The following is a 27,102-nucleotide window of genomic DNA, read 5'->3' as shown; positions in this document are numbered from 1 at the left end:
GTCCGCCGGCCTCGTAGACCGGAAGCCATACCCCATGTGACTGCTAGTCGGCGGGCCAAAACAGGTCCGTGGTCCGTCGTCTCGATACACCTTTAAGAGCAGAACGTGAATGCGTTATCGGGCCGCCACTGCTTATCAGCAGACGCAATCTGCGGCCACGTGTGGGGATGGGCTGGTGCCGGTTTGCTACTTATCGACAGCCACCATCAGCTGCCACATGTGGGGTGGGGATGCCGGTTCTGCGCATTGACATAGCAGCTGCTCAAGGCCATCACTAAGAGCGATACGACGGAGCTGCGCAGCAAAAATGCAACCTAGCTGTAACATGCCTAATATCTCATTTGTCTCGCCTTTATTTATGGTGCGATGCTGCGGTTTCGATTTTAAGTCGACCTCCTCTACTTCGGATTTTCAAATTTTGAAAAATGGGTCGGCTTACTGTCGTGTAAATACGGTAGTCTTGAGTGCAATGTGACGATGCCCTCTAGGGCCTACGCATTATTCAGCTTTAACTTGTAAATTTTTCAGGCACCTGTTTTTTCCAAAGCTCTCACATGCTCTTTACATGTGCAAATCTATAGGTTCCTAAGTTTTTAGTACTGCAGATAAGAAACAAACAGAAGTTTAACATTAAGTACAAATTTGTTTGAGGTGGGGTTGTATTGGTAAGGCCCCTTGATTCCCGCGATTTCACAGAAAATCGTGTATTTAAGCCTTTTGTGCGGAATTGTTATTTAAAATAAATATCATTAAAATTATAATTCAATCTTAAACTGTCAGACCAGCCATGTAGCCGATCCCCCACCCTCCCCCCAAAAAATACAATTCACATTATTTTCATACCATGATTCTGAACATAGCCCAAGGTGCATTCCAAAGCATTATTTGATGTCTCCCGCGGAATAATTGCATATTCTTTGTTCTCAATTCACGGAAATGAAAACTTTCCGCTGCAGAAAGTTAGGGGTTGGTTTTGAGCACTGTAGAGCAAAAACTGAAGCAAACTGTGTAGCAAGGCTCTAAAACATAAATACCAACTGGGGGTATCGGAGTCAAAAATAAGTCCTCAAGTGCTGGCATTGTACCGGTGGTTTTTGGAGTAGGAGCTTGAATCATTAGTTGGTTGAGACAGAAGGAACATATTACTGTATGATCTGTAATGTAGAAGTACATTAGTGATGTGTGATGTAACACAACCAAGTTTCTTCACATGGCACCAGATAGTGCTAGGTGCCCACCGCAATGCGCTCAACGCTTGCAGCTAGACTTAGTGACAAGGCAAGCGAGTATTTTGCTTTGCTTCACTGTGACTCATTGCTTCACATTTGTTTGATGTGCAGGTAGAAGGTGGCCACCTCAAGTACACCATAGATGGCGAAAGTGTCTCACTGGAGGACATTCGGGTCAACGACGGCAAGTGGCACAATGTCGCTGTCAAGTGGATGGTGGGTGATGTGTGGCTCAGCCTGGACTACGGCCAGTATGAGGTGCGTGCATAATGTTGCATACTCTTAACACAGGATCCATTTAGGGGCTTCATCTCAAGATTTATTGTTTGTAGTTTTTGTGAGAAGTTTACAAATGTGCCTGCACTTTAGACGCACATAGTAGGGGTCATAACTGATATACTATCTCCATAAAGTTTGATCCTGTCACTATCTAACAGTAATTTTTAAGTCATTAATTGTGCTTGCATAACTTGAAAAGATGTAATTAAGGCAAGGTGCCTGATAGCATGCGTGTTTATAGCCCCTTTAGACACCAAATAATCATTTCACCTATCATAATTGTCATTGTCACTATTATGGATCATCAGCATTGTTGCCGGCAGCTTGCCTGGATGGAATGCACTCTGCAGCAGACAGTCTCAACAAGAGTGAATTGGATTGCAAGTTTCTCATTGTGTGTTGTCAGCACAAGCTGCAAATCTTTGATATTTCAGTAGCTTGATGGTTCCTCTGCTCATTAAATTTTTAAATGTGTTGACACAGCAGTTTCTTGAATATACCCATGGGTACAGCATCTTTCACTACAATTACCCAGTGTTCTTGCACCATGCTTGTTTTTCGCAAAGTGCATTAGAGTTGGAGTAATGGTGTAATAACCGCAGCGTTAAGCATTTAGTGACACATGATGAAGTGTTCTTACAGTTTTTGCGTTACACCTCGTCCTACCGGTTCTGAAGTTATCCTTGTGCTTTAGAATATGCTTCAGAATAATACTCCTGGCATTGTAGCAGTGCTGAGACGGAGAAAAGTGTTTGAGCGTTTTGACACATTGATATTATAAATGTTTGTTTTGAAAGTTTTGAGCTGTCTTGAAGCAGCCTATGCCACATGATAGACATTGCCACTTGGACAATGCAGGTATCCAAGGAGTTTGCAGCTGCTATTCAGGGACTGTACGTGGGCAAAGTCTCCCTGGGAGGGCTCGAAGAAGGCGGTGCCAATTTCTACGGCTGCATTCAGGTAACCAGACTGGGATCTCCGCTCTTAGCCTTAGCTTTCCACTTTTTTTTTGATAGCGTTGCTTATTGCCTCTGGGCATAAGGGGGTTAGGAAGAAAAGAGAAAAGAAAGTAAAGAAAAGAGTGGGTGGGTGTTAAATAAAGCAGGAAAGATGTGCCGATCTAACGAAGGCGAGGAGGGAGCGGTGATGTGGCCCCTGCGTCCAATCAATATATGAGGACGGGTTGTCTGGGTGAAGACCCGCTGCTGCCAGGTGGCGAATTCTAGTTGGCTGCAGTGCCAGGCAATCCCACAAGTGGTGAATGTCAGCCTCAGTGTCTTGTGAGTTGCAGACTGCACATCCTACGCGGGGATATAAGTGACGAAATTGAGGCCACGTCTGAGTTACGGCAGGAGTGAGGGCAACTCCGACCCGGATCCTCCGGAGCACAACCTCCTCTGCACGGGTAAGACCGCGGGGGAGGGTTATCGCACACGGAGGGACGAGAGCACATGTGCAGCGCCGGAGGTGTTCCTTTCTTGTGAAAAGGAGGGTAGCATCATTGAATTAATTGAATTGAGTTGAATTAATGGCATTGAAGAACAGGCAATTTGGGCAGAGGAGATATTTATATCTGTGCATGATAACAGTGCAACATGCTGTTTATGGGATGTGCCTGTGTGTGTCAGGATTGTTTCATTTTTACTTCTTCATATTTGAATTGAAAACCTTAACCCAGTTTCTGCCTCTTTTTTTTCTTTCTCTTTTTTCCTGACCGAGAATGGGAAGACAACTATAGGCTTATTTGCCCAGTGAAGATTTCCTAACCAAAACACTATCTCTGCGTCAGGTTAGGTACTGGGCCTGTCGTTAACCCTCACATTGAACGACGCAGGACGTGCGCATTGGCACCAGCAAGGAAGCCTGGCTGCGTCCCGTGATGGAGCAAAATGTCCGTGATGGCTGTCATGTGCCGGACCCCTGCCTCTCGAGTCCCTGCCCCCAGCACAGCATGTGTGTGGACACCTGGGAGGAGTTTGAGTGCCGCTGTGACGCAGGTGACGTCATCTTATATCTCACAGTCGTCTTCTTCCACTTTTGTTGAATGAGACAAAGGAATTGTCAAGCTGTATTAGTGAGGCATTGTCCAGTGATGGCTTTCTTGTCTGCTCATTGTATGGTTGCCTTCCATCCTCTTGGGTTGGCTAAAGTGACTGCTAGCAAAGGATGTCCACAAGTGACTGCCATAGTAATCAGTGGCAGCTCAGTATTAACAATTTTGTTAAAAGGAATAGCGGAAAAAAATTTCTGGGAAGTGTGGTTGCCTGGAATGCTGGAGCAAATAAAAAAAAAAATCTGCACAGAATGATTGCCATGGATTCACCGTGTGTTTACATGAAGCAATGAGATAACGAAGACTCCCCTCATGTGACTAATTAATACAAAATTTTCTCTTAAAAAAAAAAGTGCTTGAAGATATTAAAACGTGAGGATAAATTACAGCATATGTGTGCTTTTCTGTGCATCCATTTGTGAAGATGTGTGTCAATTATTTTTAAAATTCCAGAAACGGGAAGTATTCGGTACTTGAACAGGGTAAAGAACTTCAATACTTTCACACCTCTAATTAAAAAAACATAAAAGCATAGGTTCAGCTTTAAAGAGAATCTGAGTAGAGCGCCTTCTAATTATTACGCTTGGTTAGTATCGATTCTGTGCCTCTTTCTGTCTGCGTTAATGTTTGTTCAGGAGCAAAAGATGCATTTATTGCTGAGAAAACTGGATTGAGAGTTTTTTTCCTCCACTCGGCTTAAAGTCTTGATGCTCATGTTGAAGAGGACTTTATGATCACCATTTGGAAGTGAATGACAGTGTAAACTAGCTTAAGGGATTCATGAGAAAAAAAGTCATGACACAAAACAGTTTCTTTGCAAAAATGGAGGCGGGGGGGGGGGGGGGGGGCAACATTTTTATTGTATTCACGGCCTTTTCTATCGTATGGAAGCTTCATTTTCAGTTTAAGTATCCTCTTTGCCATTAAAATGCGGTAACCTACCGATGAACGCCATCTTCAATATTCAAGAACAGCTTCCGGGGCAGCTTCGGGGGTTTATCGGGCTTATCATATTCTAATGAAACTTATACTGTAGGTTTTTGTTCTTGTCTGCAATTATTTCCACCATGTTTGGCAGCCATGCAACATTTCATTCCAGTGCAAATTTATTCTCAAGTTTTCACATTAATGTACCCGCTCTCTGCTTAAAAGTAACAAAATGTTGAGGCTTGTATTACCACGCAAAGAAATGTTTTTCTAATAATGTTCATGGCTTCATTGCTGCATCATGCAATGCATCGTCCCTGGCCACGATCTGAGCTTCGGTTTTAGAGTGCTGTTTTTGCTTTCTTAAAAATGTACCACTCGCTGTTTTGAAAGACTGTTGTGGTGCACAGGAATGTGATGTCACTGTCAGCTCAAAACGTTCATAAACCCTTGAGTTGCATCTTAAGATGCAAAAAAGCCCCGGAGTTACAGTTTAAGGTGCAAAAAAAAAGAGAAGCATGGATTAGGGAACAGACAGGAACTGGTGATATCCCAGATGAAATTATGTGACGGAAATTGTCTTTGGCAGAACATGTGGCACGTAGAAGAATCAGCTAGTCTCTCTTAGTATGAGAGAGGGGACCCAGAAAATGGGGTACATAGTCGTCAGCAGAGGCTCATGTGGAGCGTATAGGTTAGAATATTTGGTGGGACAGGGACACTGAAGATGACAGAAGACTGGGGTAGTACACAATACAATAGTATCAGTGGTAGAGGTTTGGTGATGGTGTCGACAGTTAGTGTAGAATCTTGGAGATACAAATGTCGCGAGGTGGCGAAAAATATTCATATAATCCAAAACAAATCAAAATTTGTATACTGAAGCACGAGAAATGCATTCACGCAAGTGTGTTTATGGTTGGCAGAATTTATTTATGGCTGCGCACTATTGCTCAGTGCTCGTGGTGCATATCAACCCAATGGGCACTGAAACTTTCTTAGACGTCCAGGACGTCCATGGGATATCCAAGGGAGCTCCAGTGCCCATTGGGACGTGACTGATGATCGTGGAATCGGCAATGTACAAGCCACGTGCCTCTGCTCACTGCTTGTGCTGTGTACATTACGACTGGCGATCGCATGTTGGCGATATGCGAGCAGCGCCTAGTACTCATTCGTAGTGGTGCGGGAGAGTTTTCGGAACACCCTTAATTTTCGCATTGTACCCAGTGCACTTAAGCCAGGGAACTTTATGAATTCATGTCATCCTGAATTTCATACTGGTCATGACTATATTCTACTGCCTAAGTAAAAATGACATCACCAAAGATGCACTGCCCCGCCGCGGTGGCTCAGTGGTTAGGGCACTCGACTACTGATCCGGAGTTCCCAGGTTCGAACCCGACCGCGGCGGCTGCGTTTTTATAAAGGAAAAACGCTAAGGCACCCATGTGCTGTGCGATGTCAGTGATGTCAGTGCATGTTAAAGATCCCCAGGTGGTCGAAATTATTCGAGCCCTCCACTACGGCACCTCTTCTTCCTTTCTTCTTTCACTCCCCCCTTTATCCCTTTCCTTAGGCGCGGTTCAGGTGTCCAATGATATATGAGACAGATACTGCGCCATTTCCTTTCCCCCAAAAACCAATTATTATTATTATTATTATGCACTGTTTCAGGGGTGGTATTCTGCCATCTGACATACTGTCGCATAACGATGACGGCACTCAAGAGAGGGACGCTGAAGTGATGAAAAACAAATTTGTAATTGGTATAACTCGTGCCCTCAAGAGAAACTGAGTTTGGTGGCACTAATAGCAACACATGCACTAGGCTGTCTACGGGATAAGACTGCCAGTCGTTCTCGGCCGTGCTCAACTTAAGGTGACACCGAGCTTTCGAGATAAGGCTCCTAAAACCATCTCAAATATTGTGTAAATGGTCAAGTATGATCATGACTGTTCCAGAACACACTCGGCACATCTCACTTAGCAAACAAAAGTGCTAAGGCTGTGGTCTGGAGACAAAACAAAGAGAGAACATGCAAAAGCAAGTAACAAAGCTTCATTGCAGTGTATTAAAATTGCTTGCTTGGAACCACAGGTTACGTCGGCGAGCAGTGCACAGCCTCATGCAGCCTGGACCCCTGTGAGGCTGACGCCAAATGCCTGGTGTCTGAGAAGGACCCTGGTGGCTTCCGGTGCCAGTGCGGGGAGGACCGCTGGGGCCGCTACTGCGAGGAGGCAAGCACACAGCCATGCCCCTTCAACTGGTGGGGCTACCCCGTGTGCGGTCCCTGCCACTGCCCCGTCGAGCGCGGCTACCACGCCGACTGCAATAAGACCACGGGCGAATGCTACTGCGAGGTGAGCCAAACCCTGCTTCCTCTGTTTTTTCTTGCTCCTTCAGGAATATCCATTTCGAACGATTAAACACTGCTTTATGTTGTGGGGTTTTATTGGGGAGATAAATAGTTTTTCTCCGCTTAATCGCGGCTGACACAAAACTGCCAGACCCAACCCCGTGATCGTGTGCGCTACCAAGCGCTCACCGACCACAGCGGGCCATGCTCTGAAGGAACAAAGGAACGACACATTGGCTGGCACAAACAGGCATTTATTGCTACATCAATAAAAATGCCAGATAGCAACAAGATATGCTAATGAATCAAGGTTTTTGACTCACCAGCAAGATTTCGATCGAATGTTCACCCACACTAGGGCAAGGGATACTCTGAAGGCCGGACGGGACGAGATATGGGAGCCACTCTTCCCGCCGCTTCCATGCCCCGCTGGCGAAGCACGGAACCGTGAACGACACGTCCGCTCCCACCGACGATCCCAGCCGAAGAGCCTCATGCCTTCTCCCGCGCACGGGCTGCTAGCGGTCTCTTGCGCTGCTTTGCTGGCGCCCTCTCTTGCTAGTTAATGTAACTGACAAGGGAATGTGTTCCTCCTCGAGGCGAGGCTGCTGCTGCACGTTGCCTCGCGGGAAAGCAAACACAGGAGACTGCAGGGCAGGTCCCCGCAATGTAAGCCATCAGGAGATGACAGTTACTTCATTAACCCTTTCACGAGTTTTGTGTGGGAAGTATACTTCCAGGCAACCTTTCGCCACTGCTGGTACTACAACAAGCACACTTCCCACTGTTGCAGCCTAAAAAAAAAAAAATCAGGGGTGCCATCTAGTGGTGCAAAAATGTTTTATGCACTTAGACCTCTCTGCATGATATCAGCAAGTTAGTGTTTCTGCATCCAATCTTCTTCCAGCTATTGCAGTGCCTGAAAAAGTGTGTGGTAATGTTGATCCTGTTTGTTCGATAAGCTCAGTAACCTAGTTCAGCTCAATAACTATCTTTATCCATTCTCTCTTTCTCGCAGGAGAACCACTACCAGCCAGAGGACAGTGATGTGTGCTACCCATGCGACTGTTACGCCAATGGATCCTACAGCAATCGCTGCCACCCGGTGACGGGGCAGTGTCGCTGTCGACCAGGGGTCATAGGAAGGCAGTGCGATGCCTGCTCCAACCGCTTCGCTGAGGTCACGCTTCGCGGTTGCGAAGGTTGGTTTTTTTTTTTTCTTCAGATGTTTTAATGCTTAGCTGCACAAGCGCTTAGGTTGACCTTTATCCACAGTAAGGTGATGTGTGCGATTAATCTCACTCCCGCTGTCGGCAGTTATCTACGATGGGTGCCCAAGGTCATTCAGTGAACGAGTATGGTGGGAACGAGCCCTCTTCAACCAGGAAGTGTCGCGAAGTTGTCCCAAGGGATCCCAAGGTAAGCTTTTCTCTTCACACAAACATTTACTGCTTTAACTTAACAAATTTCTTGCGGTTATTTTACGTTAACTTTGTGTGACTGAGCATGCCTTGTTGAGTCATACTCGTAGTCATGGCTTTTACACGATTTGGTTTGTTTGTCTCAGTCACTGAGTGGTTGTCTGTCATGGCTTTAAGCAGGACAATGCAGGTAATCACAGCTGCAAGATTTTAGCATCTACTCTATTTGCTTTCAACACATCAAGAATGAATAACTGTGTCGTTATCTGCTAAGTAGAGTCCACTACGTGCAAAGAACAAACAAACAATGGGAAACAATGTCTGTGTGGCATCACTCACCTCTATGCGCAAAATAGTGCGACACAGATTGTGTTTCTTCACTGATGTGTTGAGGTAAACAGACAGTGGAGCAACTTGCCATTGTCGCAAGTTTCCTGTGTTATGTAACTTGTGCCACATCACATATCTATAACAAAGCTTCTCACTTCAGAGAACCGAAATTTAAGCTATTTTATCGCATGCACTGAGCCATGCTGGCCTTTAATGTGTATGGCATTGTGATTTCTGGCATTCTGTGTATTATGAAAATGACGACCTGAAATTTGTTTGAAAAATTCTCAGAATTTGATCAATATTTTTATCGCTACCTCTGAATCTCCATCTTTTCTATCTCTCAATTTTTTTTAACAGGCAAGGCAACTCGCCTGTGCGACCAGGAGAGCGGCTGGCTTGAGCCAGACATGTTCAACTGTGTCTCCGACGTCTTTGTGCCGTTGTCCGAGCAGCTCCGCGTCTTGGAGCGCGACAAGCTTCCACTCAACACGTACAGTGCCGTCCGCGTTGCCAAGCAGCTTCGGACCGCCACCAACACGACGCACTCTGACCCTGTTGGTCTTTATGGAACTGACGTTTTGCTGACGTCCCGGCTCTTGCACCACGTGCTCTCATACGAGAACCACCAGGCGGGGCTCAACCTGACCCACCGGCAAGACCGCGGTTTCATCAGGAACCTGGTGAACACGGCAAGCGTCATCCTGGATACACGATACGCAGCACACTGGGAGCGCGTTGTATCACTCACGAACCAGGGGCCGGCACACCTGCTAAAGATGTTCGAGAAGTATGGCCACACGCTCGCCTTGAGCCGGCAGGACACTTTCACGGAACCGTTTGAAATCTCGGCTCCAAATGTTGGTAAGTTTGCTATTTCTATGTGTGGTGTTGCAGTTGGCAAGGAGAAACTGTTTTGTGTTGGACTGACTACTATCAGTCGTCTCATTTATTTATATTTGAACATTTCTTACTTTAAACCTCCTGACCTAAGGATGAGATGTACTTAAGTAAACGCAGCAGAATCAGGAAAGAGAGCAAGATAGAAAAGAAACATGTTACAGTTGCAGTAAAATTCAGTGCAGAAACAAAACAAAGCTACAGAATAAATTTTAGTAAATCTTTTTTCCAGTGTGCACAGATTCAAAAATATAGAACAATAATATAGTTCCCTGAGAATCCAAGTGGGAATGTGGTCGTAAATAGTTCAGACCAGCTAATATTTTCTCCGATGTTTCTTGGGGGCTTTCCGTGGCATCTCTTTTTAAGATGAAGTGCTTTAACTGCTGCAATTTCATTTGTGCCTACAGTGACATAGAAATATACAGCCATCCAACAGCTTCTGCATTGGGCACAGTGAAAATTATTTTAATTAATAAAGCATGAAGTACTTCTAGGTCTGCTGCAAAGAGTGGCACCCCCCCCCCCCCCCCTCCCCCTGTTCTATAAAGTCTATATGTTTGCTAGAAAACATGCTTGCAGCCTCTCCGAAGGGAAGCTCACTGGCCACTACAGCTAAACAAGAACTCTTTTTTCATGCAGTGCTTGGAATGGACACAATATCGCCAGCAGAAACTAAAGGCTCCTTCATCGAGCATGGCTCCTCGGAGGGGCCATCCATTTGGTTGCCAAAGTATAACAACTACGTGCTTCGAAAGCCCAATCCTGAAATCACCTCAGTCTCTCTTTCACTGGCCTCGCTTGGTATCTCTACAAAGTCTGGTAAGTGTCAAGGCGGAAACCTGCTTTTACATGCCCTTGTCGCCCCAGCAGGCAGCCATGTTAGCCACAATGCAAACATACAAAGTCACACTTCAAGTCTTTTGTGGGTTGCAGAAGATTAAGCTTGAGAAGAGACCGTTGGCAGTCTGCATTGGTGCAGGCGTTTTCTGCGTTAAGTAGCACCAGTTGGCAAAATCATTTGGGATGCTGCATGCTCATTTTTGACCAAAAGTGCAAGGCAAACAAATACCGTAAACCAGGGCATCTTAGGCTCTGTTCCTTGGAGCTGTTGGATGTTTTTTAGTGCTTAATTTGTGCGTGCATCAACCCCATCTTTTCCTTTTACCCACTGCATTGTAATCGCTGATAGCAGAGTCTTTCACTATGCAGCCAGTCATTGTTACTAATTGGACTTTGGCATTTTTTGAGAGGCCGCTCAGCTGCATGTGCACACATATGCTTGTGTGTGTGCTAGGCAGGAAGAAGTGAAAGCCAAAGTACGCATGCTTCCTCAGTATCTTCTCGAAGCCAGTGAGGTTTCCCAAGGCTGGTAAAGATTAGGAACCCCTACTGTAAATGTTAGAAATTTGCATGTTTTACTGCTTCTTGGTCATTTGAGAAACATGCCCATTGTGGCTTAAGTGAATTGTTTGGAAACTGTGGTGCCGGTCATTTTTAAAACTTCCAGAACCGCCTCCACGTGGCTTCGGAAAGAAGGCAGTTGTTGTCTACAGTGTGTATCCAAACCTGGATGGGCTCTTTCCGGCCGCTTATGACCAAACCATCAGGTGGGTGCAGGATTTTGCTTCTTTGCAAGTGTACATGGTACTGCATAACTTTTGGTGGCTCAGACAGGTAGCTTATTTATCGAGCTTCCACTGTTGCAAGCACAGGCCATGGACCATCGAGCGAGTCGACACAGGAGGGAAACCCCACTCCTCGGCACAGTGCTGCAGCATTACTGATGCTTTGTTCAACTTGGCACTGGCAGCATCTGGTAGCTGGAGGAAGAACCAGACGCGTGCACTTGTCATGTCTGTTGTGCCTGCAGCTTTGCCGTTAGCTGTTTAATTCGTGCCATTAAAGGGACACTGCGGACAAATCGAAACTGGCCTTTATTGGCTCGATTATCGCGTTCTGATGACTAACAGGCTAGCTGCACTGAAAACAGAGATTTTATAAGCTAGGAAAGGCTAACACATTAAATACACATATCACAGCCAGTTGTCACAAACAAAAACCGCAACGACATCAGTAGTTCTTTGCTTGCAGATCCCTGTGGCTAGACAGCACTGCTATTCAGTTCTAAATGTACAACTCAGTCTCTTTTGTTACTGACGGCATCTACCGTCATCACAAGTTTCATTCGAGTGGTAGGGAAAAAAAAATCTTCCATCTTTAAATCCAACTTTCTCAGCAGTCAACGTGTCCATTACTGTGAAAGAAACGTGAACCTAGCCACGAAGAGCCAAACAAATTATTTTATTAAAGGCTTATTTTTATTATTGTATTGTTAGATTATTTAAGTATTGTTTTTTAGTAAAACTATTAAGCATTGAATTTTTACTTGTTTCTTTTAATTGTTTCCACTTGTTTATAAAATTTTATGCATTAACTCTCTTCTAAATTGGGGTGAGTTGACCTCAGCGTCCCTTCCAGCACTTGTCAGACACCTTGAAACATGCCTAGCAATTATGTTTGAAGTTGCTTCCACATCCACATAGAGCACTGCGAAGCCTACATGGATTCAAGATGCATGCGCCCTCACCAATGCAAATGTTATATTGCCTGTGCGACGAGGAGATCATTTTCGGTGTCTGTCTGTGCATGCTTATCTGCTTTACTGCGCCATAGTACGGTTCCACGCTATTTTTCTTCAACTTGCAGGCAGAAGTTTGGCGTCGAACTGGCACTCGGAAGTCCGGTGACTACACTGGTGGTTCAGCCTGCAAATGCCGGCACACCCGTTGGCCAGATCAAAGTTCGCTTCCGCTTTCCGAGGACTCGATCACGTGGCGAACACCCGCAGTGTGTTTTCTGGATGTTTTCTTCAAGGTGAGGATGACCGTGGTGGCAGTAATGGAAATTATCTGTGCATAAGAATGCTGAACATGCGAAAGAGCTAATGAGTAGTCTTTAAGCACCAGTCATTGCTCTTTGTGTTGATGTGGAACATTCCATTCTTTGTTACGAAGGACCGTACAACTGAAACGTTAATTTAACTTCTTCACTACCTTGATAGCCTTTTAAGTTCAGTGTGATTATGTGAGCAAGCCACTCTGGGCTGTAAAGTGATTTTGGAGCGGGCTGTTGTGAGGCAGTCTTGTTTTCACTTAAATAACTGTACTGCAATCAGCTTCCACAACAATGTGTGAGTTTTTATTCAATAATTGACTGTGAAACTGCAGATTGGTATTACCATACTGCATACTGCTTGCTGGCTTTCTTGTAGCAGAATCATAAACAAATGTGATGGGCAGTCTCAGGCAAAGGTGTTGTGCAGGTCACACATTAAATTATGATGCGTCACGAATATTCTCTGTGCTAAAAATTGGAATCTTTGTAACAATGATATTACAACCACCTCAGCTTGTGAAAAATATGCAGTCACGAAGGTAATAATAACAAAATTTACATTCTTTCAAATATTCTGTCATGTTAACAACAGATGAGCTGGCTGTTGTCAAATTTGATTAAACACAGGAGCAACAGTAGTAAACATAATCCATAGCAGTTCAAGAAAGAATGCAGTAAGTTCAATGTCTATAATTTCTGCTTTAACACTTGGCAAGTGAGCTTAACCTCATATCTTATTTGTGCACAAGTAAAATATTATAGCTTATACTTTAATCTTACCAAGCTTGGTGACAGTGCATTGTAATTATGGATACTGTTTGCACTTGGTTATAAGGTCAGCATGGTAATGTCAAGCACCCTAGCTACATCAATAGGCTGATTCTTGTCATCCAGTTATGGCACTAACCTAGCACATTGCAGTAGAACACGTTTTGAGATCTTGCAGCATGAATGAGGCCCCAATTTTCTGCAGCGGAATATTTTAAATTTCATGAATTTAGTGCAGAGAATCTGCAGTATTCCGCGGGAAGCCATTCGTGCAGCGGCAGCCGTTGTGCTGCCATTTCTTGCCTTGTGTTTTGTGTTGCACAGTTCTATACCTGTTTGTCCTCTTACCCTTTCCTTCAACCCAGTGGCTCTTTCACTGTTTTCCATTCATGCTCAGTGGCCTGTATTGCCTCCTTTCCACATTTGTTACAACTATTTCTCGCCAGTGCATGCCACACGCTTTGCCTCGATGACTGTAGGTAGCAGAGAAATTGGCTTTTTCTTTCAGCTTACCGTCCTGTGGCTGAGCTCGCTGTGGGTTTCTCGAAGAACAGAGCAAAAAAAATTTGCATGATATTCACAGCTTGGTGCCAAATACAGTAAAATCTCGTCGATACGTTCCCAGTTCGTACACTGAAAATCGTGGACATCAAAAATATTCCATAGAGTAACACTATATTTTTCCCTGTTAGTACGTTCCTGGGAAACACGATTTCCCGGCTACTGCGTTTAAAATTTTGACAAATTGTTTTCGTATTATACGTTTATTGACCAACCGCGCGTGTGCAAACATACAAGTGGGAAGAACGAGAGAGCACGCGACATGTTTTTTGCGGCAGTCACCTGTGCGGCTTCTCTGCGGTGCCTTGATGCAACGAGGCGAAGCACCATCGTCATCATCACCAAGAACAAAAAAATAAAAACTGCGCGCTAGCATTCGCGACGGCCGTTTCCGCGGAGACGCGATAAAAAGAGGAGGAACGCTGAGTTTTCCTCACGGTGCATAAGGGAAAGGAGGCGAAGCTTCTATGATCTACAGCGATCCGCTTGAATACGAATGGGCAGGGTCTGGGAAACTGCAACAATCAGCCGCCGCGATGGTTTTCTCACATTACTTGGGTGCAAAGGGGCGAAGCAGCCGAAAATGACAAGGAAGAGATTTTGATTACTTTCGTCACTACCGTCGACGAACCGGACGCGTTACGAATTTCCTTCCACGCTAAAAACAGCGCGAACGCGGACTGAATTCAGCGAGCACTGGAATAAGATCTGTTAAGCTCTTGTGCCAAGAAATGCCAGTAGACATTTTTATCAAGTGAAATTGTCAATAAATGTCTTTTTACCTCATTCAACAGTTACATTTCTCAAAATCAGGCGGTTTAGGTCATACGTTTTCCCGGATAATGTTTTTTTTCCTCAATTAAAAAAAAACTTATCTACGAGGTTTTACTGTATAACGTGAGGTGCTTTCTGAAGCAGACAATTTAAGAAAAAAAACGGGCTCTTATATTTGAGCAAATATGGTAATATTTCTTTCAGCAGGCGCCAGTTTCGTGACTCTTCCCTTACAAGTTTGTGAGCACTGTGCTGCCAGAACAGCAATGCTTGACGCACTAGCTTGGTTGAGCGTATGGGGAATCAAGCATGTCAGGGCATGGGCAGAAGTTTGTTCATTACCAAGGCCTGCCTTTGAATGGAATTCATGGGATTAAATTAAACATACGAGGTCTGTTAGAAAAGTATCCGACCTTATTCTTTTGGTGTGAACACCTGATGGATATGAAACAAGTGCGCTTGCATCAGCCGACCTTGAACCTTAATGCGCATGCGCGAATTTTTTCCCGCCTGCCGATAGCATCAGTCGCTGGGACGCAGCGTTTAAGTGAGGTAGTGCACAGTGCTCTCGTCGGTTTTTTATTGCAAGAAAAATGGCAGAGGAACTGGAGCAGCGCTACTGCATCAAAATTTGCCACAAACTGGGCGACAGCCAAGTGGAAACCATTCGGAAGATTCAGACGGCTTTCAGTGACGATGCTATGAGCAGCACACAGATTAAGCAGTGGTACAACTGGTTTAAAGACGGCCGCAGATCGGTGGAGAGCGAGCCACTCTCCAGTCGGCCATCAACATGGCAATATGACCAGGTCAGTGCTGAAGTGAACGCTGTGGTGATGCGGGACCATCGTGTGACTATCCGAGAAATTTCGGAAGAGGTGGACTTCAGCACTTTTTCTGCACATTCCATTATCACCGAAGACTTGCCCATGAAGGCAGTTGCAGCAAAATTCATGCCAAAGCTGCTCACGGTGGAGCAAAAGCAACTTCATGTTGAAGTCTCACAGGACATGCTGGGCTCCACAAGCAGAAACCCCGACTTCATGAACACCATAACCGCCGGTGACGAGTCTTGGGTGTACAGGTACAACCCGGAAACCAAATCCCAGTCGTCACAGTGGAAGCATTCCACGTCACCAAGACCAAAGAAGGCCCGCCAAGTGCGCAGCAACGTCAAAGTGATGCTGCCTGGTTTCTTTGGCTCCCGCGGTGTCGTACACCACGAGTACGCACCACAGGGTCAGACAATCACTAAAGAGTACTACAGGGATTTCCTCCGTTGCCTACGTGATGCTGTGCGGCACAAGAAACCGGAGTTGTGGTCAACAGGAAATTGGACCATCCATCACGACAATGCTCCTGCACATTCCTTGCACTTTATTCAAACTTTTTTGGTGAAAAACCAGACTCCTGTAGTTCAACAGGCTCCTTACTCCTGATATGGCCCCCTGCGACTTCTGGCTGTTTCCCAAAATCAAGAGGCCATTGAAAGGAGCGTGATTTCAGACAAGAGAGGACATTATGGCTGCAACGACAGCTGAGCTAAACTCCATTCCGAAAGAGGCCTTCTCGGAATGCTTCCAACAATGGCAGCACTGCTGGGATAGTGTGTGGAGTCCCAAGGAGGCTACTTTGAGGGTGATTAGGTTTCCAACGCTCTAGTTATGCCAGTTTTTTTTTCTTCGGTCAAAGGTCGGATACTTTTCTAACAGACCTCATATTCATCATTTGTCACTCCCGCTGATGTCCGCAAATACAGTACTATTATAAAAATTGATCTAACTGCTAAGACATAATACTGCGAACAATACTAAAATCTACTATTTCTCACGGAATCCCAGAAAACTAAGGTCTTTAAGCGTGAATCATATTGGCACTTGCTGTGTTAAGTGAGAGTGGATTTATATAACCTTTCTTTTTTTTTTCCAGTCTTGTGCTCAGACATTTAAATTTACATGCTTTTTTCTTGTCTGAAGTGGTCGTGGGAAATGGTCAAGCCGTGGCTGCAAGGTTGAAGGGCTTGATGCTATGTACGTCAACTGTTCCTGCGACCACCTCAGCAGCTTTGCCGTACTGACAGACATTGTCAGTCGAGAGGTGAGGGCAGTCTAGTGTTCACTCCTTCTTTTGTGCAAATATCACTGTTGCGTATGTTAAGCGTGGTCCAAGCATGACATCATTGGACCACATCAAGAGGTTAGCCTTGATGTCTGGGCGGAAAATATAGTACTTACATACTGCATGCCGACCGCAGTATTGCACCTAATCAGTGGTGAAATATTACACCTGAGAACGATGTTTTATTTAAAATTATTTCAAGCCTGGTTGAATAGTTCACTCTAGAGATACTGCTTCCAAATGAGTGAATGTATCGTGCCACTTTCCATAGCTTCCATAGCATAATGTTTGTGTTCACCTTTTATTTTGGTCGTCATTCGTGTTACATTTTGGGATTTATTCTTAGTGAATTTTTGAATTCTACTTTTAATGTGTCCTGCCTTTAACAAGATGGTTTTGCTTATTATTTCAAGTGATTGTGTGTGTAGTTGATTTTGTTATTCTTGTAATAATTTGCTTAATTTATGATTTTATTGACACTCTTACACAATGCTGAGAGGCATTTCAGGGAAGGTCAACGAGAAAGTTAAATTGTAGGCAAAACAGAAGTTTAGGTAGTGAACAAAGCTTGTGTCATTTTTTGTGGTGTGCATCTACTGCATTCAAGACAAGGAAATTGACTGTCACTGACAGATGCACTAATCATGGGGCTAACCATAGAATTCGCTTTAGTTCTGAATTCACTTTGTCAAATTAAGGGGGGAACCTGGTTCTGAAACTAACTTTTTGTTTTTTACCTATTTTTATGAAATTAAACATACTTGTACAACTTTTCGCACTTATTTCAAATATTCATCCAGTTTTTGCATAGATCACTTAGTTTTGAGATAGTCAGGAATTAATTACTATTTGTATTCAGCCTTAAGTGTGAGAAATTGGATGAAGAGAAATTTCATTTTAGCTCATGGTTAGATAGCCCAAAAGATGAAAAATCCAATGTTGGAAGTAGATTTTTAAATTTCCACCCTGAAATTTAATTATGTTGAACTGTTTTTGACACTTAGTTTCTACATTTCAGAACTAAAATTTGATGCAGCATAAATTAAGTAATTTTAGTCAAATTAAAAATCCGCTTCCAACATTGGACTCTTCATCTTTTGGGCTATCTAACCATGGGTTAAAATGAAATTTCTGTTCATCCAATTTCTCACAATTAAGGCTTAATACAGTGATAATTAATTCCTGACTATCTCAAAAAATAATTGATCTATGCAAGAACAGGATGCATATTTGAAATCAGTGTAAAAAGCTGTACAAGTGTGTTTAATTTCGTAAAAATAGGTAAAAAAGCAAAAAAGTAGAATCAAAGTAGAACCCTTCAGAATTTCTTGTTTTACCCTATTTCTAGTGCTTTATGTTGCCTACACCTTGTCTCCCACTTGCCAGCACCTGGCCGAGGTGTCGACAGCGGAAGGAGCAGTGGCCTGGTCTGGCCTGGTTGGCGCTCTCTTCATGCTTTTCCTGACTTGGCTGGTGCTGAGCCTGCTCCGAGGGACCTGCACAAACTCCAACGCAATCCACCGGAACCTCGTCGGCTGCCTTTTCATCTCCCTGCTGCTCTTCTTGGTGGCCCTCAAGCTGCGCCGAACACTTCTGTACCAGGAGGTGGGCATTGTCGTGCAATGCACGAGTGGCACACCTAGTTCTAATGGGGAAGGAGTGAGTCTGAGTGGAATTAACGGAAGCTCTACTGTCTGACATGCTGATGTCAGGTACTCCAGCAGTTAAGATCTTTCATCCCGTGCAAGCGGTTTAAACGGTCCCTAAAGCACCTATTATTGGAGTTTAGTTTTAGGCGTGAAGGAGTGCTGGTTGTAAAATCTGCTGTCAAAAAGAATTTTCAAGGTTTTATTTGTGTCAACAGGATTATCAACAATCCCCTACTTTCATCATACTTAGTATGTGCGGAAATGCACAAATCTGTTAGAACTGCAAGATAACTTGCAGTGCTCTACACAGAGAAGTGGTGTGCTGCTGTTTGTATATTTTTTTCCTTTCTTTCCCGCACGCATAAACTGGTTGCCACCTGCTTGAGTTGAGCACAGCAAAAGAAACCAAAGGCATCGTTAATGACAGCTTTCAGTTGTTTTCACTGACATTTTTTCACATCAGTGGCAGACACCAACAGCCACTGAATTCTGTTCATTGCCTCTGCTCACAAAATGGTGTCAACTTGAAGCTTTAACATTGTTATTTATGAGTTCTAGAGAGAAATGGGCATATGTGAGGGTGTAGGTAGCTGTGAGGTACCATATAATACATATATGTAACTGTAAAATCCATTTAACAGCTTCCACCTGTCTCTTGTGTCATGACAAGCCCCTCATTTTCCAATTTTTGTCTGTCTATCGTGACACATAACAGGCATGAGCAATGACAGAGGTTGGACTAGGCGCAGGAAATGTGATCTCCGAAGTGGAATTGTAAACTCTTGGCTAGGCACGGGGAAGCTGTGTTTGACTCATGTGTCCCTCACCGCATTAGTACCCTGAAGTTAGATGCCTGCTGCATTGTAAGAATTTTTTAGGGTTTTTGTAATGCACTCATGTAGGTCTCTTTTTCTGCCTGTTACATTGCAATGTGCAGCGTAAGAAGTTTATTTTCTGCATTGCCATGTGGAGAGAGTACATGGGGCCCTCTTGTCATCTTTTTTTTTTCCAACATGATCTGCATGTACACTTAATCTTTTGCCACTATGGGGAATTCTCCTTTCTTTTCACCTCCTTGGTTTTATGTTGAGCAGAATGTTGCAGCTTGTCTTACGGCGCACTTTGCTGCAGTTGAATATCGTGATTGCTAACCGATCTGTGAATAAGGTTCAGGTTCACATGTGTGTTATGAAAGTCGTTTTTGCAAAGCCAGTGGTGAGTGCCAAATCATTTTGTTGAACTTTAAGTTCCTTCAAATGGGACAATGTTAAAGGCAGTTGACTGCCAGTAAATTTACTTGTTCATTGTACTGTGGAGTCTTGTGAATTAAAAGTCGCTTAATTCAAACGGTCAGTTTATTTGAAGCAATGCTTTATTCCTGTCATTATCGATTGCATTGAAAAGGCTTCCCTTAATTTGAACTTCAATTAGTTTGCCCAAATTTTGGGTCCCTTTTGAGTTCAGACTGTCCAGAGTTCGCATAGCTGAATTTTGCGGCGTCAAATTTCTGATGGGCCTTAGGAGTAGTGTTGGTCAAAAAGAATGCTTAAAAGCCGTGCGAGTGGGAAGCAGGGCATCACATGAATTTTAGTTTTTAGGTGTTATTCATAGTCAACGGTCCTTGCTCACTATTTATCCTGAGTTGATATTGCTTCCATTGATTGTGTGCAAGTTTTCTTTCCTCATTCTCCCTTTCTGTCTGCAACACTGTCCGCCCAAACATCCCAAGAAAACAGTGATGGCGAAGAGCTGAAAAAGAATTAAGGGCACTGAAGTTAAGCCCTACGGTCTGTTCAGGTAGCAGAGTGGACTTCAAAGGAAGACGTAGCAGAGTATGGTAGAGATTCAGGTGGAGATGTGAGAGTAAGATGCTTACCTACCAGGATATGGTGGCTGCAGCTGGCACAGGACAGAACTATAATTGGAAATGAATAGGAGAGGCCTTTGCTCCGTGCATTAGACATAACTGAACTGACGACAAAACTAATAAAAGTGGATTTTGAACATCCTGAATGGAATGATATGCGAGCTACATCAAGTTCATCACCTCGGCCAAATATTTCACAGATTTAAATGCAAGATCACATGCACTCTGCCAGGGATATTGCAGGTGCAGTGCCACGGCATCAATACAGAAATGCATTCACTGACTAGCTAGGAATTCTTGATGAGTCGAACAGTGTATTGAAGACATTATAAAACTAACGCTGCTAGAAGTGGAGGTTCACTGCACCACAAGAAAAAAAATTTAAAGGAAGATAAAAATCATGTTGCAGTGCCCAAACGCATACATGCATCTCTGTAAAGACCTATAGACACAGGGTACATGACACAGTGAAGGTGAGCGTGGCAAGACCACACAGCAACCAGAGTTATGTTTCATTGCCTAAAATGACCGTAACTCTACACTTGCAGTTTCTTTACATTTTCAACAGTTTTTTTTTTTTCCTTGATTTTTGGGAGAGTACATCATGCCATCATGCAACTGCGACATCATAATAGAATTTTTGATGCGGTGTACTTTGGAGCCCTTTAATTGATGGGACACATTCTTGCTTTGCTGTCTTGCGTTGTCCAGTTCCCCTGCAAGCTTCTGGCCATCTCGCTGCACTACGGCTTCCTGTGCGTCTTCGCTTGGCTTTCGTTGGATGCGGTGCACCTGTACCGCATGCTGACCGAGATGAAGGACGTCAACCACGGGCACATGCGCTTCTACTACTCCCTCGGCTATGGGGCGCCAGCCGTGGTTGTTGGGCTGGCCGTGGGAGTGCGGGCTGACCATTATGCCACCCACAACTTGTGAGTTCAGCAGTAGACTTGGATTCCACCATCACTTGGATGTGGCTACAAAAACATCAACACTGACATTTTTCAGAACTCAAAAGTTTGTGTTCTCAGTTCAAAGCAGAGAGTACAAATCTGACCAGCCAAAATGGAATGAAACGTAGGTATGGCCTGCTAAGTGTGTAAGGAATGCAGGATGGTTGTGGCATGTGCTGAAGGTGAGCTGTCTGGATGTTCAAGCAGAACTTAATCCAATGCACCCTTGGGTCCTGAAGTTGGCAGCTAGAACTCAGAGCCACCATCTGGGTCTTGCACCGGATGTTCTCCCGCATATCTTTCAGCATTCTAGGCTTGCTGTTTGAACACATGCTTTAGTCTTGACAAGAAACACACAACCCTCTATGGTATACCTTATATATGTAAGGGCCACACCCATGTATGGGTCACACCCTGTTTTCCCAAACGAAATTTTAAAAAAATATTTGCGTAAGGACCGCACCCAAACTTTCCACGACCCAGGCGGGAATAGCCTTCGAAATACACGCGCCGTAGCCTCCACGATCAGTTCAGGCTGCGGGCAATGGTGTGCTTGATCACAGAGGCGACGCATGCGCACAGGAGCTTTCAGGTGCCGCCCACGGATGGCGCCCGAGGCAGCGGCTTATTATCATCATTGTCAACTTTTTACTCTGCCATGAGCTCCCGCTATCCATATCAGCATAGTGTCCCAAGCTCTAGCCTTTTATGGCTGTCAAAGGCACAGGAGCTGTGGTAGTAGCGTGTTAGTTCACCGTAGCTGTGGCTTTCGCGTGCTGCCGCCGAGCGTTGCAGTTTTAACATGGTGGGCAAGCACTTTAATAGCTGCACGGCTGGGAGTTTGCTTTCGAACATGGCAAGCTTACGGTAGGCAAGAAATTCGACGTGGCCAAGAAGTGCATCCGACGATGGTGCAAACAAAAGTATGCATTGAGGAACACAAGCTGCAAACTTTCCGAGGCAAGCCGTGCAAGCTTCCCGAACTGGAAGAAGAGCTGCTCTGCTAAGTAATGGAAGCACGGAACTACGGCTACGTGTTGACAGCGGACGTGCTGCACGACTTCTTGTAGGATGAGCGTGCACCGGAGCACAGCACCAGCTTGGAGTCTGAATACGTCGCGAGTGACGATTACACGCAGAATAAATGCCGCTCATTCCCTGGTTCGTGTATTCTCACTTTAAAAAAAAAATCTTTCTTTTTCACCCCGAAAATTGGCCCTAAAATTTGGCGAAAAAAAAAAGTGCGGCCCTGTCATGCATTTATACAGTATTTTCACCTGTCAAACAGTTTCGCTGGCTTCAGGAAGTCCTCACTCAAAATAGTTGTCGCTGGGTGCGAGCAGATAACATTTCCTATTAGTATGTCCTGTCCCCTGCCATTTATTCCTGCAGTACTATTGCCATTACTTTTTATTTAAACTTGAAATGTCATTGCATGGCTCTAATTCAAAACAAACTAAGACAAGGAGAAAAAAAAAGCAATTTTCGAGTGTGACATACTGCACAATCATCATTAAACTGAGGTAACACAGCTTTGCTTGTATAACTGACCTTTGCTTTACAAAACCTACATTTTCAGGTGTTGCTATATAAGATGAAAATAATCATTTTTGTGCAGACAGCCATCAAGTAAATAGTGAAGATGAAATTCCCATTTGAATTTTTAGTAATTTGCAGCTATCTGAACTCTAGAATATGGCTTGAAACTGTCCCTCTCAGTAATCATGCTTTATTTTAAGGCTGACTTCTCTCTGCCGTTGTGTGTTGTTGGCCTTTAAGAATGATCTATCCTGAATAATCCAAGTCTGTGTTTTGCTTGAACAGCTTTTATGCCATGCAGCTGTGCATGTGGATTTGCATATTGTTCCAAGATCACTTAAGCTGAGCTTTCAGCTTTTCGCAAGTGTTTAGAACAATAGGTATTCTCCTTGTGTTGGCTCACCTTGCTCCACTTATAGAATTGATTGTTGCTCACAACTTCACATTTTGTCATAGTCAAGTGCCACAGCAGATGTGAGTATTCAATGAAACAAGACATGATTTGGACGTACAGAAATAGTCTAGTGATCATATAAAACATAGAAACGGAAACTTGAAATGCGAACAATGGGGCAGGGCAGAGTTTTACTCTGTTTAATGAAACGTGCAGTCAATGCTTTTAATCATTCTCCTTTCTGAATTTTCAGCGCTTCAGTGCCCTTTGAGTTACCGCTTAGGAATCAGACCAGGAGCCACAGTAAAAAAGTGCTGGTGAAGTTATAGTTCATGTGAACGAAACATGGGATTCAATTTTTGTCCTCTTTTTTCCAGCTGCTGGCTTTCAATGTACGAGAACATTGTGTGGAGCATGGTGGGACCCATCTGCGTGATGGTCTTGGTAAGCCAAATGGAAATCTCCTTAAAGCTTTCCCCACCGAGCATCACATTTCAGGCTTTCCGAGTTGACTTGGCAGTGGTGGTTAGCAGTGGTCAGTAATTCATTCATGTTCTCATGCAGGCAACTCTTGTGATCTTCTCCATGTCGATCCGGGCTAGTGTCCAGATCAAGGATACTGTCATGGACTTTGGAAACTTGAGGTCAGTAACGGTCTCTGAATCATCAGTGTAGACTTTGCAGTAGCAAGCATGTCCTTGAAAGTGAAGAGGAGCAAAGTAAAAACAAAGTGCACTTCAGCTGTTTCTTTATTTTATTTAAATGTGTTGTAGGAGATGCTTATGCTCTCAAGAGCACTGGATACTCATCACCGCATTGCATTTACTGGAGCATCTGTTAACACTTCTGATTTCTTCCTTGATTTGTTGTGCAGAGTAGCTGTTGGCAACAGTATGTTTTTGCCCATGTATCATACCTTTCGCGGTAATTTATGTAGAAAGCGGTGAGTTATGTGCATTTAAACATGCCCTTTTCATCGGTCTGATGTGACCATAAAGCTGCCTCAGTCATTCTTGTCATAGTTATGTTGCAAGCATTTGTAGCCTGGAATCCAGACTACGGCATAATTAATATCTACCAAACGAACCAGGTATGCACTGCTCAGGATGCACTATTAAACGAAATCTATTGCAAAATGCATCTGCCCACTCTATGTTGCTTGAAAACAAGCTGGGGGTATATGAACAAACGAGGTTTGAAAGCTACAAGGACTGAGAGCTAGTAATGTCGCTGAAATGGCAAGCTCCCCCGCCAAATGACCGCTTCGTTGTGGCAGGGTCCTGCTTTGGGTGAGCGTACTTCTCCTGCCCCTCGTTGGAAGCTGCTGGACACTTGCCTTGCTTTCGGTCAGCGACGAGCCACCGGCACTGCGCCTCGCTTTTCCGACCGTCTCCCTCGTGACCGGCATCTACATCTTCCTGGGCTACTGCATTCTGAACCGAAGAGTATGCCCACACCTCTTTCTGTAACACATATATCGTGCCTGGCTAGCACGCAGTGATAGCGCACAGTGTGTTTTACATGTGTTAAATTGCAGCTCAGAAAAATTAAGTAAGTCGGAACCTTCAGAAACTTGACTGGACTGCAGGGACAAATTGGTATCCAATTGGCTCCTGTTGGTTTTCAGTTGGTTCTGATTGTGATTATGGTAGCTCTAATTGTTCTTTTTGACAGGACTAGCTGCGCATTGCATTGCAATAGTTTTCATGGGCAAAGTTGAATTCTTGTTTCAGTTATGTGTTAAGGGATGTAATGCCCCAGAACAGTCATTTTGGTCGTGCGTGGTTCATTTTCCTTTTCTTTTTAATAGGTTCGTCAGCATCTCTGCTATGTTTGGGCGAGGTTAAGGGGCAAGAAAGTCCCTTACGACGAGAGCCTGAGTGGAACAAGGGCGTCCATGATATCGGTCAGTGATGCTTCACTATTCAGCCATTTTTCTGTGCCGAGAATATCATGCGTGCATGCATCTGACAGCACCGCACAGTGGACTTCCTTTTGCTGATGGAATGTGTAAAGCTTCTTCAGGGAGGCTGAAATCCACCGAAAACTTATTTCCTGTGCACTGCTCCCCTAGGCATGACAAATTAGTAGTGTGCAAGCATGCGGCGTTTTTGTTAAAAAGGTTCAAGGCATTTGTTATTCACAGCTTGCATGAATAACTGCTTGTGACTGGGAAATCAATATCTTTTCATGGGTATTTGAAGTGATGTCATAATTTTGTGTGTCCTGACGTCTTTTTAGCGATCAGCGCTGGCTTACCACAACTCTTCATTTGACATACTTCACCGCAATGTTGGCATCTCCACATCGTCGACAACAAGCCGTTCAACAGCAAAGACCTCAAGTAGCCCTTGGAACAGCAATGGAAGAGTTCACCATCGAAGAAGCCACGTGCACAGTGGTGAGGCATCTTCAAGTTGTCATCAGTAGTTGTCAATCTAGTTCAGACTACTTAGTAAAGTACATAAAGACAGAATAGGAGCTTGGAGTGGGTTTTTAGCAGCTGTGTGCATAACTAGCAGGGTGTTTGAATCTAAACCTGACTAGCTATATAAGACTGTTTTGTTGATAACTAACAGAACGATATTCTGTGGAGTACATTTTCTTAGCCTTTTGCAATATAGGTACTTATTAAGGGAGCAGCTAATTGAATCACTAATACTGCAAGTTAGTTCAGTATTACATATTATACTAATATTACATTCAGTGCTGTAAGCACAGAATGCCGCCCTGTGTAGTATATTACTGTTTGATGCGTGATGAGACGCTGTAAGAAAACTCACACACACTATTTCATACTTTATAGGCTGTACAGGAGGCCTTGCAAATGTTACTGGTTTCAACAATACACTGTTAAAAAAGAAAAAAATGTGGAGTGACTCTTCTGTATCAAGGTAAAGCATAGATGCACCACTTACATATGTAAAATAATCTCCCACCAGATCCTGATGCAGGAGAAGTGGTGCGAAAGCGCCGAACCACATCAGACTCAGACTCGGAAATGTCCTTGGACCATGCCTCCCTGGACCTCGCTTCAAGCCATTCCTCAGACGAGGAAGAATCTAAGCCATCCTGGAGAGACACTGCTGGCCTCCCCACAGTTCGTGAGGAAGGTGGGACTTGGTGCTTGTCACGAAGCACAAACCCCTCAATTACAGTGAAAGTTTGTTGTTTCGAACTTCAATAATTCGAATTTGTGGGCAATTTGAACTGTACTTGGTCCATCCATGCTCTTTTGAAGTCTGTATAAAATTTGGTCTGCTAATTCGAATGCTAACCAGTTCTGCCACCTATAATTTGAACTGCACTCCTCCATGCCTGGGCAGCCTGGGCCATGCCAGCACTGCAGTGCATCACTAGCGTGGATACAACATATTCTCGCTTCTATGTTATGGATAAACTTGCCTATTGCCAATTTTTATATTATGTCGAAATATTTCGCGATCCCCTCGAGGTCGATGTATCCGGGCTTGATTGTAGATTTATAGTATATCCTAAAGTGAGTACAATTTCGGCTGTCAATTAGAACGTAGACATATGCCTTGACGTTATTTAACAATGGTGTCAACATAAAAGCATTAACCAAGGGAACAACTGCATTGATTCTTTCAACTCTGCTTTCCAGATGCACCGCTCCCCACCACGACGCTACCACCTTTGTCAGTGGCTCCTCCGGTCACAACCGCGACTGACATCATGTCGCCGATGATCTACAGCAGTGGTCCTCTCTGGGACTGTGGACTGCCTCCCCAACTAGGACAGCAGCAGCAGTCACTTACTTCACCACAACTGGGGGTGTTGACGTCTCCCCAGAACTACACCGCTAATGCCACCATGGCCGGAATGGCTTCTCCCTACAACCAGTCATCATTGGCGACACTCTCGTCACCGCAGGGTTTGCTCTCTACATCCAATGTCCAGTGGGTCGATGAGGACGGGGAGTTTAGGAACAACCTCGACCAGCCTACCAAGGGCAAGGAAGGCATCTGCCACAAGCCAAACATGCCACCGCTGGCCGCAACATCAGATTCCGAGTGAGTAGTCAAATTTTCACATTCTTTAGATCACGAGTCGCAAGGAGC

At 44.3% G+C, this 27,102-nt stretch overlaps 2 protein-coding genes across 2 annotated transcripts in view; both read left to right on the top strand.

Annotated features, from left to right (window-relative positions):
• The window catches only part of stan (Protocadherin-like wing polarity protein stan), a 61,984-nt gene that overhangs the window by 30,607 nt on the left and 4,275 nt on the right, over positions 1–27,102 (top strand). The window contains exons 13-32 of the mRNA XM_077639290.1: positions 1,341–1,487; positions 2,367–2,468; positions 3,343–3,505; positions 6,590–6,852; positions 7,867–8,050; positions 8,166–8,267; positions 8,960–9,463; positions 10,142–10,321; positions 11,010–11,109; positions 12,209–12,376; positions 16,477–16,597; positions 18,005–18,223; positions 20,846–21,066; positions 23,398–23,464; positions 23,585–23,664; positions 24,297–24,465; positions 24,831–24,926; positions 25,262–25,421; positions 25,963–26,133; positions 26,646–27,054. Of these exons, the coding sequence (XP_077495416.1) occupies positions 1,341–1,487; positions 2,367–2,468; positions 3,343–3,505; positions 6,590–6,852; positions 7,867–8,050; positions 8,166–8,267; positions 8,960–9,463; positions 10,142–10,321; positions 11,010–11,109; positions 12,209–12,376; positions 16,477–16,597; positions 18,005–18,223; positions 20,846–21,066; positions 23,398–23,464; positions 23,585–23,664; positions 24,297–24,465; positions 24,831–24,926; positions 25,262–25,421; positions 25,963–26,133; positions 26,646–27,054 (3,626 nt within the window). The remainder of the gene's footprint in view (positions 1–1,340; positions 1,488–2,366; positions 2,469–3,342; positions 3,506–6,589; positions 6,853–7,866; positions 8,051–8,165; positions 8,268–8,959; positions 9,464–10,141; positions 10,322–11,009; positions 11,110–12,208; positions 12,377–16,476; positions 16,598–18,004; positions 18,224–20,845; positions 21,067–23,397; positions 23,465–23,584; positions 23,665–24,296; positions 24,466–24,830; positions 24,927–25,261; positions 25,422–25,962; positions 26,134–26,645; positions 27,055–27,102) is intronic.
• On the top strand, positions 15,094–15,939 carry LOC144107264 (protein GVQW3-like). Its single transcript, XM_077640266.1, has one exon. It carries the CDS (start codon positions 15,094–15,096, stop codon positions 15,937–15,939), a length of 846 nt encoding a protein of 281 aa, XP_077496392.1.

Source organism: Amblyomma americanum, chromosome 10 (genome assembly GCF_052857255.1).
Source record: "Amblyomma americanum isolate KBUSLIRL-KWMA chromosome 10, ASM5285725v1, whole genome shotgun sequence".
NCBI classification, from domain to species: Eukaryota; Metazoa; Arthropoda; class Arachnida; order Ixodida; family Ixodidae; genus Amblyomma; species Amblyomma americanum.
This window is presented reverse-complemented; position numbering and strand designations above follow the sequence as displayed.